The 17,930-nt window shown below is 32.7% G+C and overlaps 1 protein-coding gene across 1 annotated transcript in view; it reads left to right on the top strand.

The window, feature by feature from the left end:
- The first annotated feature begins 16,233 nt into the window (after nt 1-16,233).
- LOC129219333 (uncharacterized) overlaps nt 16,234-17,930 on the top strand; it is a 60,319-nt gene continuing 58,622 nt past the window's right edge. The window contains exon 1 of the mRNA XM_054853693.1: nt 16,234-16,439. Coding sequence (XP_054709668.1) covers nt 16,421-16,439 — 19 coding nt within the window. The 5' untranslated portion in view covers nt 16,234-16,420. The remainder of the gene's footprint in view (nt 16,440-17,930) is intronic.

The following is a 17,930-nucleotide window of genomic DNA, read 5'->3' as shown; positions in this document are numbered from 1 at the left end:
TTAGCTAAATTTCTATACTTTATACATTTAGATAAAAGTGTAGAGCAAAGCAAACCTATGTACTTCAATTAAATGAAATAATTTAAACTAGCAACAATAGATTTTTCCATCACTGACTCTTATTAGTTATATCTCTTATAGTTCAACCACTATAAAATAAAAACCAAATTACAGGGGCATCCATCCTCGCTAAGAATGATTGACCTATCCCCTGAAATTCTAGACCCAACCAAGACAAAAGGTCCCTCCACCAAATGAGACTAAAATTTACTAGTCCCTGATAATTTCATTTGGTTAGGTATCTCGTGGGCACCTGTGGTGAACATGAATATCAATATTTAATGAATGAAATCATATTTTGATCATGAAAATCATTGGCATGATTCATTACATTATATTAATTGCAATATTTTTATCCATATTATTTCCAATGTATGTATTATTGAACAGTGCATAATAATAATATTATTATTATTATTTTGGTTTTTGACCCAGAACAATCTACCATCCTAAGCAGTCGATTAAACTTGCCAATTGGTAGAAAATGTTCTACTCAATGCATTCTTTACATATACTTTAGTAAATAAAAAAACTTATTTCGGGAAATTCGTAACATTTACAACTTTAATACATCTTTCAAAGTAAATAATCTATACATATAATAAAATAAGATGTTTGTGTGTGTGTGTTTGTGGCGCGCATCACGGGAAAACGGTAAGGCCTAGAAAGATGAAATTTGGTATACAGGTGTAGTTTTTGCTGAAGTTGTGCACCTCGGGCTCCGATTTTTGATATTTTAATTAGAAAAAAAGTTATTTAATGTTTTATGTTATTTTTAGCACTTTTTAGTACTTTTGACCTCACAGATCCTGAACCAATCACGCCAGACGGATATTTTTTATACTATTGTGTAGGAAATTTAATTTTAAATATGATGAATGAAAAAATTTTGAAAATAGAGAAATTTTTGTATTTTTTACAGATTTTTGAAAAAACCTTTATTTAACATTTTTTTCTGGGTTTAGTTTTTTTCGAAACCCATCCTGCGACAAGTATTAAACCCTCAGTTCTAAAATTTTAGTTGGTAATAGTAAAAATATTCCGCCCCCTTCAGAAGAAAAAAGTTTTGAAAAAACTCAATAGTTTTTTTTTTTTTTACAATTTTTTTAATGGCAGAACACAACGCGAGCTGTTCGCTTGCCGGCTGAATTCCCAGCTTACCTCATCACGTGATCCAACTGAAATCGTTTGCCTTCTCTTCACCTTTTTTTTTTTTTTTTTGCAAGCGCTACTTTTTGAACACTACGGGGAACATAGAGCCTTTATTTTCGAGGGCTATTTTGATTAAATAAATAAAGCCCGCGATTTTTTGCATGATCTTCGTTTCTGTTACGAATTGGCGGTTAGGTTAGGTAGATACAGAGATAGAGGTTGAGTGGACAAAAAATATTTTTGTTTTCGAATTAATACTAATATAAATAAAAAAAGATTGTACTGTCAGGAGGTAGATATGCGTAGATCGTATAGATTGATAGATAGACAAATATAGAGTTTGATATAGCAGATGGATAGCAAGAAAGAGGCATGCCCGTCATTTAAGGAATTTCAACGGGGTGCCAGAGCCCCCCCCCCCCCACACACACCATGACTTTGAAAAAACAATGCTTTCACATAAAAGTGGAAGTGCTTTTTGTTATTTTTCGACAAAATTTGCATGAAGAGTACGTCGTTTGTGTCTCCCCCTCCTTTAAAAATATTCCAAACGACGGAACTGGAGATAGATCTAGAAAATATTTTTTTCAAACTACTAATGATATACATAGATATAGATTGATTGATACCGCCACGAAATTTGTTTAAGCAGTCGCCGAAGGCGGCAACATCGGTGTAAAAAGGCGAATGATAATATTGAGAAAAAAAGAGAAAAACATTGATTAATACCGTCGCTAAATTGTCTAAGCAGCCGCCGAAGGCGGCAACTCTGGCGCAAAAAGGCAAATGGCGTAAAAAGGCGGACCAGCTGGTCGCCGCAGGCGGCTAGTAATAATAATAATAAAGGCTTATGCTGGCTAACAGATAGCAAGTAGAAGAAGCAAGTTTTCTCCATCAATTAAAAAAAAATGACTTTCTTTACACCAGTTTGCTTGACAACTTATGTTTAAGAAGGCCTTATGACTTTAATGGTTTGGCAACTTATGTCTCGAATAGAATTGAATCGGGCATACTGATGCAAATGAAGCAATTTTTTACTTTATTGAAAAACAACCATTTAACAAACAATTGGTTTTGAGAAAGTTACCAAAAATGAGATGAGAATTAATTTCAAAATTAACCAATTTTAATTTTAACAAACATCCCAATTGTATTTATTTTTTAGTAAATGACAAATAATGTAGATTTTTTTTTTTTTTTTTTGCCTTTCGTTTGTTCAATTAAAACAAGAAACGTCTCAAAAGCGAAAAAAAACCGGCCCGACACAGAAAAAGATACCTTGTTTTCTCTTGTGTTCCCTTGCCTGATTAATAAATGCTCATATAACTGCTCAACAGCTTTTAATACTAACAAGTCATCATTTCTGATTTTTCAGCAATTCTCCTTATCCTTGCTGAATAGATAAAATGAGCTAAAATTAAATCTTTCCAGACATTTTCTACTCTGATCCGAGAGATCAGCGGTTTCCGATGACAATGTTTACGATCGCATCGCTTCTGAAGGGTGTTGCCAAATAAAATTCTCTCATTTTGGCTCGTTTTTTTATTACCATGGAGTGGAAATGTTGTAGTACGAAAGTCAGTTTGGCTGATATCAAAAATAAAAATATTGAACTAATAATGCTGCAAATTTTAAGGAGCAGTGCCCTTTTTGTTAAATTACTTTTTTAGAACATGATTTTCGTCTTATGCTGCTAGTTTCATTCAGTGCATCCTGCTAAACGACAACATTGTAGCTTGTGTTCGCATAGTGGTTTTCACAACCGTTTTCATAAGGGACTCTATTATACGGTTTCCAGATTGCACTGGTTGGTTGGTTTGATGACGTCAAGCTCTCGGTGAGTGTCCATGGGATGTTTTTAATTAGTTTTAATCCACTGGTAGCTCTATTAGAATACATCTGGTTAGTCACCGGTTAACCGAGGTCGACCGGTTGATGCTTGCGAAAATAAGCATACATTCCAGAAAACGTTTCCATTTTTCATTGCTGTTCAAATATAAATGCAAATGTTATGCCATGATACGAAAAAAACACTACAAAACCTCGAACAAATTGAAAAACCACACTCTATGCACAAATATAATTTTAAACCCTTGTTAACCACTATATCCCCCCCTGCAAAAAAAAGTGATATTGACGGCGAGTGTAAAGTGGTATGAGTAGAGCTGCAACGGATGGAAAAAACCCTGTTTATTCCCGGGAAAATATCGGGATTTTTGGGAAGGAAATTTTGAAAATTCCCTGGAGTTTTGAGAATTTCAAAGTTTTAAGCAATTTGATTTCGACATTCTTTTTAACAATTAGATTTTTTTCTACCAGAGGCTATCGTAGTACAGCTCTACCAGAAAAGTTCAGTGAATCTCATCTCCTCTTTACTATTTCTTAAAATATTTTAATAATGTACGAAAAGTTATTTGTTCTAGAATTTATGATAAAAGACGGATAAGTATCGAAACCAAGGTAATTTGTAGCAAGTCTGAAAATTAATAACAGCAATTTATATCACAAATTCCCTCCTACTGGTTGCAATTTCACCTTAATTGTTGCTTGTTGTATCTAAAAGCACTTTATTACAAAGTAATAAAATTAAATAAAATTATTTATTTTAGCGTCACTTATTTTTGTTTTTTAAGAGCTCCAAAGATAATGACACTTTATAATAATGCTGTTTCGAAAATTGTATTTTTAGCTCAAATAATAACCAGTCTTTCTTTACGCATATGCATAGCAATAGACCCGTCATCTCAAAGTTTTCCGGAGAGGAGGCGGAGGGAGTAGAAAAGGTATGATTTCAATGCAGTAAGGAAAAAAGCATCAAAATAAAAGGAAAAATACCTTCCCCTAATTGTCTAATTTACGGACCTACATAACAAATACACGAAAAATTATTGTGATTGTTTACATTCAAATTTCGCATTGTTCCCCAAAATTCCGGGTTTATTCCCCAAAATTCCCGGATTTTATCCCGGCTGGCAAAAACTGGGCTTTTGCATCTCTAGGTGTTATTCACAAAGCTGCGTTTCATATCTTGGTGAATATTGGTCGTACAAATGTTAAACTTTTTGTGTTGGAATTATTTTTCAATGGAGAGTATTTCCTTAATATAAGTTAGGGGACCTAGGGCCCGTATAAAACGTTAAGTTCTTTTTTTGACTCATTTTAATCTTCGCTTCAAACTTTCAATATCTTAAATCTGCATCTAATTTCGAACATTTTTGCAATTGCAAGTATACATCTAGGACTAACGGTTACGAAAATAGAGGTCTTACAAGTTAAATCGGAATACCCTATATATATATATATATATATATATATATATATATATATATATATATAGATACATATATTGTATATTTAAATAAAAATGAGTGAACAAAAACATTTAATACGTAATTTTAAAATTGAAACATTTGGGTTAACGCATTCGAACAGAAAGAAGGAAGTTAAATTAATTTTATTATATTTCTCCTTGACAGCGCATATTTGATCAGCATCGGATCTAGAGCAGAGCAAAAGCCAAGGGTTTGCCCGGGTGGAAACTTCTAGCGAGCTTTTTTTACCCGTTAAATCTAGATTTAAAAAAAAAAAAACCTTTAAGGAAGATGGGTAAGGGAGGCAGTTTCAAGTTTTTGCCCCGATTCAGCAAAATCATAGGTCCGACACTGAATGTGATATAAATATAAGTGATCTGCCGGATATCCGTATCCGTAACTGCGCATATTCGAGGGAAGACCTGTACCCGTATCCCTTTTACATTTGGCGGATCTTAAACAGATCTTTTAGTCTTAAATTTTATTACACATTTGAAATTCTGCTTATGGGTATAACTATAAAAAAAAGTTCTAAATTACATTTAAATTAGCTATTAAGATATCATTTCAACAATTATAAACACTCAAATTTTATTTATTTGGGTATTGTATTATTCCCCATTTTGACTTTCTGGGCATTCTTCACAAAAAATGAGACTAAATTATCCGTTTACCGTTTGAAAAGATGTTACCAGTTGAGTAATTTCGTCGGTAGGAATGGTTCAGCTCAGCATTTATGCCGACATAAAATGCGAAAATTAATTTCTTGCTTTTCCAGTTGATGCTTGCTTTCCAGCTTTGGACTTTTGATTGATTCTAATCTACTACATCTGCTGGAAAAGTTTTTTAAAAAAACTGTCTCCTACTCTTCTTTGAACTTTTTTTACGAATAAATCATATTCCTGATGTTTTCACTTTATATGGATCGTTTTTAAGGAAGTTGTGCTTTAACCTTACGAGAATACCTTCCATCAAAATTTTACACTTATACCGGGAATAAATTGGGTAAAATATTCAGCTCCGTATCCGTATCCGCGGATCTAGACACGAATGATCCATATCTGCGGATTTATATTATCAATCGGCACATCACACATCCGCGCATGCAATGTAATTTTTTTTTTTTTTATTGAGGATTTCGTCGAAGGTGTTTTTAATAACTTAACACAGAGCAGCATATGACTTAACCGTTTTTGTCTTACAAGTTGTTCTCAGGCACATTTTGAGTTTCTTCTACCTACTGCAACTCTATACTAGATCCTAGAATTCCTAATATGACCTTAATCCTAAATATATTTATTTAGAAAGAGGAGGTTCGGGAACTTTTCCCACTGAAAATTTCCGAAAGTGCAATTTTGAAAACGCAGTTTAGATAATTTTTGGTGATGCTAATGGGAGGAGCGATTCGAATGCTCTTCTCAGCAATTTTTTGAAATGAAAACTCCACTAACGCATAGCTTATCTTCGATTTTGTTCGGGAGAGGAGAAATTTTAGAATTCTCCCCCGGAAATTTTCCAAACTGGAAGTTTTGAAAGCGTGCTTGTAGGTATAGGCCGCGCTTGGTAAAGTTTGGGAACCGGTAATTTTTCGAAGTTTTAAAACTTGAATTTAGTCGACCCTCGGCTATGTTACGGGGAGGAGTTTGAGTCCTCTCCCCGAGAATTTTTTGTAATTAAAGCCCTAGAAACGAAACTTTTGACTATTTTTGACGATATTAGGGGAAGGAGATGTTCGGGGGAACTCCTGAATTATTTCGAAATCCAAGTCCTGAAAACAGTGTCAGATTAAGACATGGGCACATGGGATACGGACCCTGGGCATCAAAAGTTCAGGGGCCCAAAATCTGTAGCCAAAATTTTTAAATAATGGAGTAATTTCATGTCACACTAAAGAAAATAATTTATACATCAAAACTGAAAAAAAAAATTGTTTCTCTTTAAAATTTAAATCTCTTTTACAAACCCCAAAATCACTAAGTTTTACCCTTAGATTTAAACCGGGTGAATTAGCCACGACTCAATGTTTAATTAGTTCTCACTGACGCTTCTGCAGGGAAAACCTTTTACAAATTCATCCCTGATTCGCACTATTATTTCATTTATAAGTTACATAAGAGATACTTTGGGTGTCTACGTCTTATTTCAACTAGGTAAATTTGATGAAAGCGAAAGGAAGTATTCATAAATTTAAATTGGGATAAAGGAATAATGAAAAACCTTTCGGCATATGGCATTTGATTTCAAAAATATTACTAAAATAATAAAATTAGAGTAATTAGAACAGCTTGGTGAGCTAAACTAACTGACATTTCTAAATTTCCTGTCTATCCTTAAAAAAAAAACAGAATTATTCAGTAAAACATACAAATACGTGTACACAAATGCAGAGCTTTCTTCGCCATTAGGGATAGACCAGGGACACCTCAGCCTATGAGGATCCCCAAAATAATAGACCATATATAAAATTACTACAAAATTTAGTTTTAATATGCTAATTATGATGTTTAAAAGCAAGGGAAATACAAAAACGCACATAAAGATTGATTTTAAGCATCAAAATAACAGTTTTGTGCTACCTAGTTTTTTGTTCAAGTAGTTTACACCTTCAGTGTATCCTAGCTGTGGTACATGAAATAACAAAAACTTTTGACGCTTGCAACTCTGCAGCACTTCCTACGATAGTATTTTTCTGCAGCATCTATAAGACCGAATGTCTAACAGCCTTAAAATTTGCAAATAAAATTACACAAAGTAAAAGCAACAAATAAGATTCAATTTTTTCTATCGATAACCTCTTTTCCCCCTCATAGTTTTTTTTATTTTTAATTACTAGAGGATTTGAAAATCTGTTCTTTTTTTTTCAGTATTTTAAAATAGATCACATCCTTCTAAAATTATCGAGTTATAAAAAGTAAACTATTTCTATTTCCTCTGCATATCGTAGCCACTCATATTATTAAACAAGTGCTTTTTTCAAGAATTTCACCTCAAACTTTCTTCTACTATCATCCCTCACTCTTTCTGCAAAATATTGTAGATCACTGACTGTAAAATGCTTTCCTTTTCTGTTTTGAATTGATTTATTTTTCGAATAATAGGAGCCATTTTAAGGCCGATGGGCCGATGTTTCCTGCAAGTTAGCATCGGCCACCGATGCCGATGGCTCAATTGTTGAACCATCGACGTCGGTGCATCGGTCGGCTATATATATAAATATATATATATATATATATATATATATATATATATATATATATGTGTGTGTGTGTGTGTGTCAATTGGCTCTTTGTTTAACGACGCTCTATTTAACGACGGTTTTTCACGGTCCCAGATGGCCCGCTTTAGTTTTAAAAGCATTCTAATTAAGGACGATTTTTTGTGGTCCCTTGAAAGTCGTTAAACAGAGAGCCTACTGTGTATATATATATATATATATATATATATATATATATATATATATATATATATATATATATATATATATATACATATATATATATATATATACATATATATATATATATATACATATATATATATATATAGATATATATATATATACTGGTGTGCAAAAATTAAGGACGAAGTCGAAAAATTAGCATATCAGCTGAACGAAGAGGCAGAGCGGACAGAAAGACCAATCAGGAGATTAAGTAAGGTGATGTACGGTAGCACATGCGCAGATGGTAAGACGATGGCAGACGTAATGGGGGAGTGTCTGAGTAGTATAAAGCATGTTGTCGGTGTAAGATCAATATTTCTGGCAAAGAGATTGCACGCCATATAGCAGTTAAAATCACACCGAGTTGCTGCCTCAGCGAGAAATGGCGAATAATTAATCTGTTAGACGACATCTGGATGCTTTTACCCGAGGTCGAATCATTGGGAAGTTGGAGGAAGGCCGCAGTGTGACAAGTGTGGATGCAGAGTTCGGAATTGCTCACAGCATCGTTTCACGACTTTGGAGACAATTTCAAACTACAGGAACAGCTATCCGGGGGTTCAGTATAGTGGTCGTCCACGAGGAACCACACCCGCAGATGACCGGTATATTGTCTTACAGGCCAGAAGAAACAGGCGGCAGACAGCGGGAGAAATCGCTAGACACACGACACAGGCGGCTGGACGACAGATATCGCGTTTTACCTTGGCCATAAGACTGCACGGTAGTGGTCTGTTTGCACGACGCCCTATACGGTGTGTACCTCTAACGCCTGCCCATCGGAGAAGGCGTTCTCTGTGGTGCCGGGAACACCGGATTTGGAGAGACAATGAATGGGGACGAGTACTCTTTAAAGATGAGAGCAGATTCAGCCTGAGTAGCGATTCTCATCGCATACTCATCTGGAGAGAGCGGGGAAACCGCAATCATCCCTCGAACATCATTGAAAGGGACAGGTATGGAGGTCTCGGTGTTCTCGTTTGGGGAGGCATCATGCTTGGTAGTCGTACAGACCTTCACATCTTCGACGCAGGTTCAGTCAACGGGACCCGTTCTTGTAACGAGATTTTTCTTCCATATGTGCGTCTTTTTAGAGGCGCTATGGGTCCGCAGTTCCTTTTCATGGACGACAATGCACCATGTCATCGCACAGTAGTTGCCGAAAAGCTCTTAGAGAGTGAGGATATTGAACGTATGGATTGGCCGGCACGATCTCCGGATCTCAATCCCATCGAGCATGTATGGGATTTTCTAGGCAGACGCTTGGCAGCTCGTATCTTACCACCAGTAACGATTCGGGAGCTTCGATTGGCGCTGCAAGACGAATGGGCAGCAATGTCTCAACAACTCATTGACACCCTCATTCTCAGCATGGGCAGACGCTGTGAAACCTGCCTAGCAGTCGGGGGAGATCATATCCCCTACTAAAGACCGGATATTTCTTGCTGGACACCCATCACAGGGATGTTTCGGCCTTCAGTCGCATTGCGCTCCATGCTACTTTTTCAATAAAGCTTCTTTTTATCCCTCTGATTTCTCTTTTAGTAATTGTTGCTTACATTACACATGTCCTTACGTATTGGGGATCTTACGGTGTTAAATGTTTTGATTTGGAAAGCTTTTGTACAAAGTTATATTGAAAAAACCGTCTCGTCCTTAATTTTTGCACACCAGTGTATATATAAGGGAAAGGAAGGCACATGTAAACGTGGTAAAGTTTACTAGGATAACGTCAAGCAAAAAACTTGAAAAATTCTCAAGTAATGTCAGTACCAGTCCTACTTCTTGGCCAAACTTTTAGAGTTTGGAGCCAGTTGTTTATCTTCTCTTGGCGACAGCTTCTTTGTTTTAGCAGATGCTGATGTAATTTTAGCGCTGTCTTCTTCAAGTAAAAACACATTTTAAGCAAATTATAAGCTAAACTTAATTATTGCAAACCATTGTATGAACGTTTCAAGTAAATTGATGACAATGTTTTTTTTATTTAATTATTTACTTAAGAATTTCTTATTTTTGTTCTAAAGTAGATGATGGGGCACTTATGAACACATCAAAAAGGCACATGTGAACAGTTCCCATATCCCCTCCGTAATATTAATATCAATGTATGGTATTTAAAATGTGTAAACATTTATAAGTATAATTTTGCTACAATAAATTTGTGAATTTATTGTTAATTGTTATTATTATTATTGTTATTAAACATTTATTTATTTATTTATTTTTCTTCTTCTTATTTTAGCGTTATGTATTACTAATAAAAAGGTTATAGTATTTTTATTTAATTAAAAATTGAAGTTTAAAATAGTTTTAAAATTCATTTTCATATTCTGTATGAAGTTTAAGTTAAGAGTAAAATATGATATTTGATAAAAAAAAACAACAACAATGTCAGGATCCTTGAAAAGGAAACCCTTCAAAAACTTAAATGCAAAGAAAATTGTATTTTTTCTAAACATAGATGAAACTTATGTTTGAAAAAAATGTAGGGAGGCGGAGGGGGGATGCTCTTGGAAGACGCTATTTTGAGAATCGGCTGATGGTGTTCCTGAAACATTGATCACAAACTTGATATTGACAATACAAAACAAACAAATTTGAACTTGGTATATAAAAATATTTCATGTTTTCTCCATGTTTTACAGATTTTTTGCTCTTCTTTGCATGACCTCTCCTGAGGCCCAGAAACGAAAAATCAATGCACCATCAGAAAGAGTTAATAATATCATTAGAATATTGTTTATGATGATCTTCTAACAAAGTTTTTACGGTTTTTCAAATACGATCCACTTTTTTCTCCTTGGAATATTTTCAATAAATAAATACCTAAATAAAAATTCTGCTTCCAAACCTTTGATTTGTTATGCTTCGGAATTTTTTAAAGTAATTAATACAGCAAACATTTTAACCTCATAAAAGAAAGAAAAGAAGAAACATCTTAGAATTGTTCTCACTTCCTTTTTATTTCGAGTGCAAATATTTTATTTGCTTCAATCCTTCCTCTAGTGTCCCCGTAACCCCCAAATATTTTTAACTTCGGTAGCGAGTGCTCAAAGAAACCATCAATTTTTATAAACAAAATTCGAGCATTTAGTGAAATTTAGTGTGCTATTTTTGCTCAGCGTTTTTAATTTACTATTTTCTGTACTTTAGATAAGCAATTAAGAAAACGACGTATATTAATTAATTTTAGCATTGCTTGTGGTTAAAATTTGACAAATTGTGTATAGTTAGGCTTGTAAGATTTCTAAAATGTTCAACCGGGACACCGGAATGCCCCCCCCCCCCCCCGCCATCTTAGCGAGTATTCAAAAGGGGTTGGGTTCACCCCTGGTTCTTTTTTAGAGTGTTTTAGAGGTTAGTTCATTCTCAACGCTATGAATAAATGGTTACTAATTATGAGCCTAAACTAAGGGTAATAAATAAAACAAGCAGATATATTCAACATTTTATTTCCTACATGTTAATATTTTTAAGTTACTTTAGTAAGAAGAGAAACTTTGAATGAGGAATAAAAATTTAATCAATATTTACATGTTCTTTGCATTGGTCAGGACTTTTTTAGAAAGACTTTTTTGTTTTTAATCTTTTAGTGAAAATCCTCCCAAGCTAATCCGATATGGTTTTTTACAGGTCAATGTTACAAATCTGTACCTTAGAGCCTGACTAACGTAAGTCACATAATCGCTAATTTACAGGAGATAGGGAAACACTTGTCTGGCACATGCGAAGGATAAGATGCGCACTCTTTTAACACTGGTAAACAATTACAGAGGATTTTTTAAATTTATTTTTAGAATTACGTTTGCATGACTCGATGTGTACTAGGATTCTGCATACAATGCAGTAATAAACAGAAAATCAGAATTGTGCTTACGTCATTCTGGCTCTGAGGTACAGCAAAGACAAAGTTATGATTCTAAATAATCCTTCACAGTTAATTATTTTAAGATTTTTTTGGTCATCTCTAATCAAATTTATGTTTTACCGGAACCTGAAAGCCTATGTATAGTGTATCTTCTTATATCTCTTTCCGTTTTAATCTAGTACCATTATTCTCGGAGGCATAACACAAATATGATTTTTGATTACTTGTAGACATAAATGTGGGTGCTGTAGTTCGATTAATATACAGTTTTAAAGGGTGAAAAGAGTTTTTTTCTCCCAAAGTCAAAAATAGGGAATTTCAGTGAAAGTTTCACACAGAAATGAAATAAAAGAAAAAGAAAATGCGGGTTTGAGTGGATGACCACGGGAGTGAGGTGCCACGAGAGAAACCCCCGTGGTCTCAACCAATTTTGTGCCAAATTGTATAACTCAAATGAATAAGAAATGTGAGCCAAAATGGCCGTGAATGTGAAAGTTAAAATGAAATCAGGAAAAATTGCACAAAAAGTGGATTAGAAGAAAGCCAGGAAAAGTTTTAAAAAAGTGAAAATTGCGAAAGAAACCCAAAATGCGATAAAATCAATTTTAAAAACGTATAAAATCATTAGGAAGTTCAGGTGATGATGAACAAATATTTATAGCACGATAAACAAATGTGTTGAAAGCTGAATATTTTTATTAAGGTGGGTGAGACGATAATACATGTGTAGGTAAGGAAACAGCAAAACGTTTGCTATAAACCATAGTCTCAAACTCGAACTCAGAATGAGAAATAATAATGAGAAAGAGATGGCATTTATCTTGTTTTTTCTCACTAGAAAATTGAATGAGAGGATCAATGAAATTTAAAATCGATAACTCCTCTTTAATGCTGACCTGAGTTTAGTTCATAAGAACAAAACAGTCATCAGCATAGCAAACATAAAATTTAAACTGTAGTTTTCGGAATAACTTAACTTCAAAATAATGAGAGTAAATATCCCTAAGAACGGGGTTAAGTGGGTTTCTCATTTGCAAATCACCTGACATAGAAAAAAATGTTCCACTAAAAACAAAAGAACATTTGTTTTAGATAGGTGCGAGATAGGAAAATTAAACTCTCAATTTTCCTAAAAGTAAAATGAAATTCAGAAAGTTTACTTCTAAGGCATAGCAATGAACCCTCGTTCGCAATATTCGTAAATAAGGAATTGGCATTAAAAGAAGCATAAAATAGTTATTTGGTTCGAAATTACGTACCTTTTTAACAAATTGAATAGATTTTTTAACTGTGAATGAAAACTGACTTCTAAGATGAAAACACACCACTAAATATTTAGCAAATTTTAAAGAAAAATCAAAGTATTTAGTGTCTGTGAGATATTAGCCTGATGCAAAATCGATGTTGATGTAGGAGAAGTTAGGTTTGCTTAGTTTGTGATCAACTATTTACTTAGTTTTCTAGTTCCTATTTTACAAAACACATTACACACAAAAATTGAATTAGTTAACTTTAGAGTTCATATCCATAAAACGACTTATTCAGTGAGACTTTTTTTTAAACTTCAGTAACGGGAGTTTTGACCATGTATACGGGAATGTGGGGCAAAGTGAAATAGCGGGACAAAGTGAAATGGTGAAATATTTACTCTGCTTTTAGCGCCACCTCTCTGGTAATATTTTAATTAGGTTGTAGCACATGTAGTCTACTCTAGTCAAGAAAAAATTATCTGTGAAAATCATAAAGTATGATAATTCCTGCAATTTTCAAAAATTGACACTCATATTGTATTTTTTTTTTTTTTTTTTTTGTAAGTCGAAAATAATTTTTGGTATTATTAAATCATAAAGTTCTTGTAATTGACATTTGAAATATTAATTGAGACCTTCTAGTATTTAGTTCAGTGTTAATATTACGTTTATTTGTATTTAAAATATTTTGTAAAATTAGTCAAGTTCATGTAGGGCAAAGTGGATGGGGCAAAGTGACAGAGTTTTTTTCTTTTTGGTTACTCACTCAATCATTTACTAAATCACTTCCGTATTCAGTAATTAATTAATTCGTTAAAATTCCATCATTTAGTAATTCACTTATTTATTCATTAATTCACTTGTTTTCTCATACATTCATTCTTTTATTTTTCTTCATATACTAACTATTAATATCTAATTATTTAATTATTCATTTATTGTTTCAGCATCTTTTCATTTATTCATTCAGTCTTTTATTTACTGATTCATTTGAAAAGAAAATTGAATTTTTATCGAATAGAAATTATTTCATTAGAAAAATATTTTATTTTGCACTTTGCCCCATGAAAAAAAAGTGAAAAATTTTCCACTTTTTTTAAAGGCGCAAATTTACTGCCAAAAATTAAAAAAAAAAAAAAAAACTTTTTAAACGCAAATGTGTAATTATAAAATAACACTTGCATTTAAAATGTTCTTTCTTTATGGACTGTAATTTTCAGAACAAATTACCAATCTGTTCAATTTGACAAAGCTCAGTAATCTTAACTATTTCACTTTGCCCCGCATTCTACATTCAAAATTTTCTCAATAGGACCTATTTCTTAAAATGCTGCAAATGAATAGCGCCTGAAGTCACCACTTAACATAATCTCAAGCTTTGAAACTGCATTAAAATTATTTTATGGAGTCAATGAGTTTCCTTGTAATTTTTCAAGTTCAATTCGCAAAAACACATGGTAACAGATTATTTTGAAACGTATACTATTCTCCTACGCACGTGAACGTTAATTAAGCTACTTCAATTTCATCTAATAAATATAGGAGAATGAGAAACTATTATTTTCAATAACTTGTGCGTCTCATTGCATCCATAGAATGATAGTAGTGATTTATTGAATGAAATGTATCTGTTTTATAAGTGAAAATGATATTTTTCTTCTGTAATTATATCATTACATACAATGTTAGACGAAATTATTAACTAAATTTTTTATTGTGTTTCAGTCATAGTTTAACTTCGTGAAGCTTTACTTTCTTAAAATCAAGATTAATAATTGAAAAATATAGTCCTAAATTCTGCATGAATCATTAATTAAGTAAAACAATAAATGTAATAAAAATTTGCAACTTTAATATCCTATCATTATGTGAAACCTGGAGAAAAATATAAAACTCAAAGGTACAAAATTCAAAACTGCGGTAAATATTTGTTCGAAAAAGATTATGTAATGTTAGAACCAATGTTGCCATTAGTTGCTTTTAGTACCCTTATTTCGCAATATTAATGACAGACGATAAAATATGAATTAAAAATAATAATTCTTATGAAACACTGAATTTTAGGTTTTTTCTTCATGAACTCTGTTTTGAAAGAATAGTAAGAAAAAACTAATCTTGTCATTAGCTATTCTTGTTTGATTTTCTTTAAATATGTATCGAACTATAAAATAAGAAGTAATAAAAATAATAACAAAGGGAAAAAAAAAGTAACAAGCTGCTGTTCATTGTTAACATTTTTCCACAGTTGAAATTCTCTAGATTAAGCACGATTTTTTTTAATTGACTGATTTTATGCAAAAAATGACTCCTTTTAATTTTGCATGCATGTCATTTATTTTGTCAAGTCATTAAATATTGTGTTTCATGCATTAAAATTCACGAAACGCCCTGAGGTTTAACTTTCTTAGAACAAAATATAGACCAAATTGCGGATTTCAGAAATGTTGGAAGATTACCATGTTATCAGGAGCGATAAAATACGTGTTGAAGCATCCACTGACTTATGGAAAGAGAAAAAAAAGTGGTCGGTATTCAAAAATAACAGATAGAGAGAGGTTGAAGATCTATTGTCAATTTACGTATAAAGAAAGAATTCTTGTTGCTGAGTGGGAAACGAATCTCTTGTGGCTTTTTATATTATATCTTTATTTAACTTATAGTGTCAGACATGTTTGTGTGTGTGTAAATAATTCTTCTTCTAATTCACAGTATTCCTTTAATTATATGTGTAACTATACGATCAACCAAAAGATACACATATTATTGACATACCATTGAAATAGTTCGACCCAAGGAAAGAAATCTGTTTACAAATATAACCGTATATACCGTTTAAAATTCGCAAATTTCTTTATACTTTCATAAAGCATTCCTCACGAACGCAAAATATGCAAGTTAAGAGAATCTGCTACAAAAACCAACCCCTGAGAAGAATTACTTTCTGCCAAAAGCATAAAAAAAAAAGAAAAAAAAATCAGACCTAACCGATAGGAAAAAAACGCGCGTCTGTCCTCTGAAACACAAGGAAGCTTCAAAAAGTCCGCGCTCTGTCGGCTAGCACAACAAACATCGCGATGATATTATCCCGACCTTGCCCACACAAAGGTGCGCGTGAAGTCAGAAAGTGGAGAAAACGAATTCGGAAAGTCAAGCACTCTACTTTGCCTATTGACGCCAGTCGCTTTCTCCGGCCTTGCCTAAGGAACGGAAAACAGGTTTCCCTCTCTATCTGGTAGGTACCAATGGCCTTGTGACCGATCTTCATTTTTTCCTTCTTCAGTGCTAGAACAACCCTTTCACTGGTCACCACGGATTCAGTACCACAATTGACGCAACCATGGATAGCAAAGGAAACGGTAAGTCTTTCTTGATTAATATGCATATTAATCGATACGATAACTTTCTAAAAGGCATTATAACTACTATTTTCACGCGACCGAAACCTTTCGTGACATAAAGATATGCTTTTCTGTTTTTGATAGTACTAGGGTTCAATTTGCATGGGAGCTCACGTGAGCTCAGCTATTGCACATCTTTAGTTTTTATGGCTTTTTGTTTTTTTGCAAATTAGATGGGATTTTAGACTTTTTACATATAAAAATAAGTTCTGAACACTATAGAGCTCCCAAACTTTTTTTTGTCGGAAATTCAGCCTTCCATAGTACGTATTGATCATATTTATAAAACTCTTCAGTTAAATCGACGGCTATGAGTTCTGTGTAACAACTAATATTTTTAATAACGAAATTCAATTTCTTAACAATAAAAACAAAAATCAGAAGGAGACTTGTAAATTTTTTGTCGATTATATAATTTATTATAGAGTAATGTAACGTAATGTACCGTTATATTAACTATAAATAGTAATTTATGTTTGTGCTCTTTCTTAATAACTCAAAAATCCCCATAAAATCACACAAAATGCTTATGATTTTTGGAGGTAAATATAGATGATTTTAAAGTGTTTGTATCGAATAATAAATTTATGTAATGTTTTTAAAAAAATAAAATATGCTTTATTCTTACTAGTAGATCAGTACGAAACGGTTTTTATTAATCACAGGAGCTTTTTTTTTTTAAATTGAGGCAGTCCTTTTTTTGCTTTTGCTAGGCATTTACAGATCAGCATTTCTATAATCAGTTTTGTTAATGAAGAGCTAAAATTTATCTCTCCCAAATATTAAGTTCCGAATTTTTTTTAGACCTTATTATTTTTTTACACATTCAAAGTTCGCATTAAGTTCTATCTATAATTACCATTATCTTCTTTTTTTAATGGACTTGCCCCACTTTTAAACTAAACGCTTCACTTGTTGCAACTAATATATTTGCATCTGATTTTCCATCAAGCTACCGGTGCTTTCAAAGATTGTTTTAAAATGCGTAACACGTGTATTTGCTTCAGATGGTCGAGTTTTAGTAATGGATTTTTAAAAATATAAGTTATACAACTATTTTTAACATAACTTTTATACACAAAAATAAAGTAATTTTAATTTGCTTTAAGTAATTTTTTTAATTGATACGAAAGTGTGACAAAATTTCTGTCAAATTTATATGCAACAATCATTAATTCTCAATTAAATAGAAAATCTTTACTGAGATATAAGTAATGCTTTTTTATTTAAGATTTCTCTGTTTTTCTTCTTTTTAGGAATATCTAACAGAATAATATATATATGTTTACACATAAACATAATTTTTTTTTGTATAGCCTCACACAAATGACAAAATTTCGACGTGAAAAAAATGCTGTTTTACAAGAGTTTCAACATAAGTGCAGAAATGAAAAATAAATAAAAATAATAAACATAATTTTTTGGTGACGCTTTCTATGTGACACACAT

This window comes from Uloborus diversus, chromosome 3 (genome assembly GCF_026930045.1).
Source record: "Uloborus diversus isolate 005 chromosome 3, Udiv.v.3.1, whole genome shotgun sequence".
NCBI classification, from domain to species: domain Eukaryota; kingdom Metazoa; phylum Arthropoda; class Arachnida; order Araneae; family Uloboridae; genus Uloborus; species Uloborus diversus.
The sequence above is the reverse complement of the archived record's forward strand: the minus strand, read 5'-3'. Positions and strand labels throughout refer to the sequence as shown.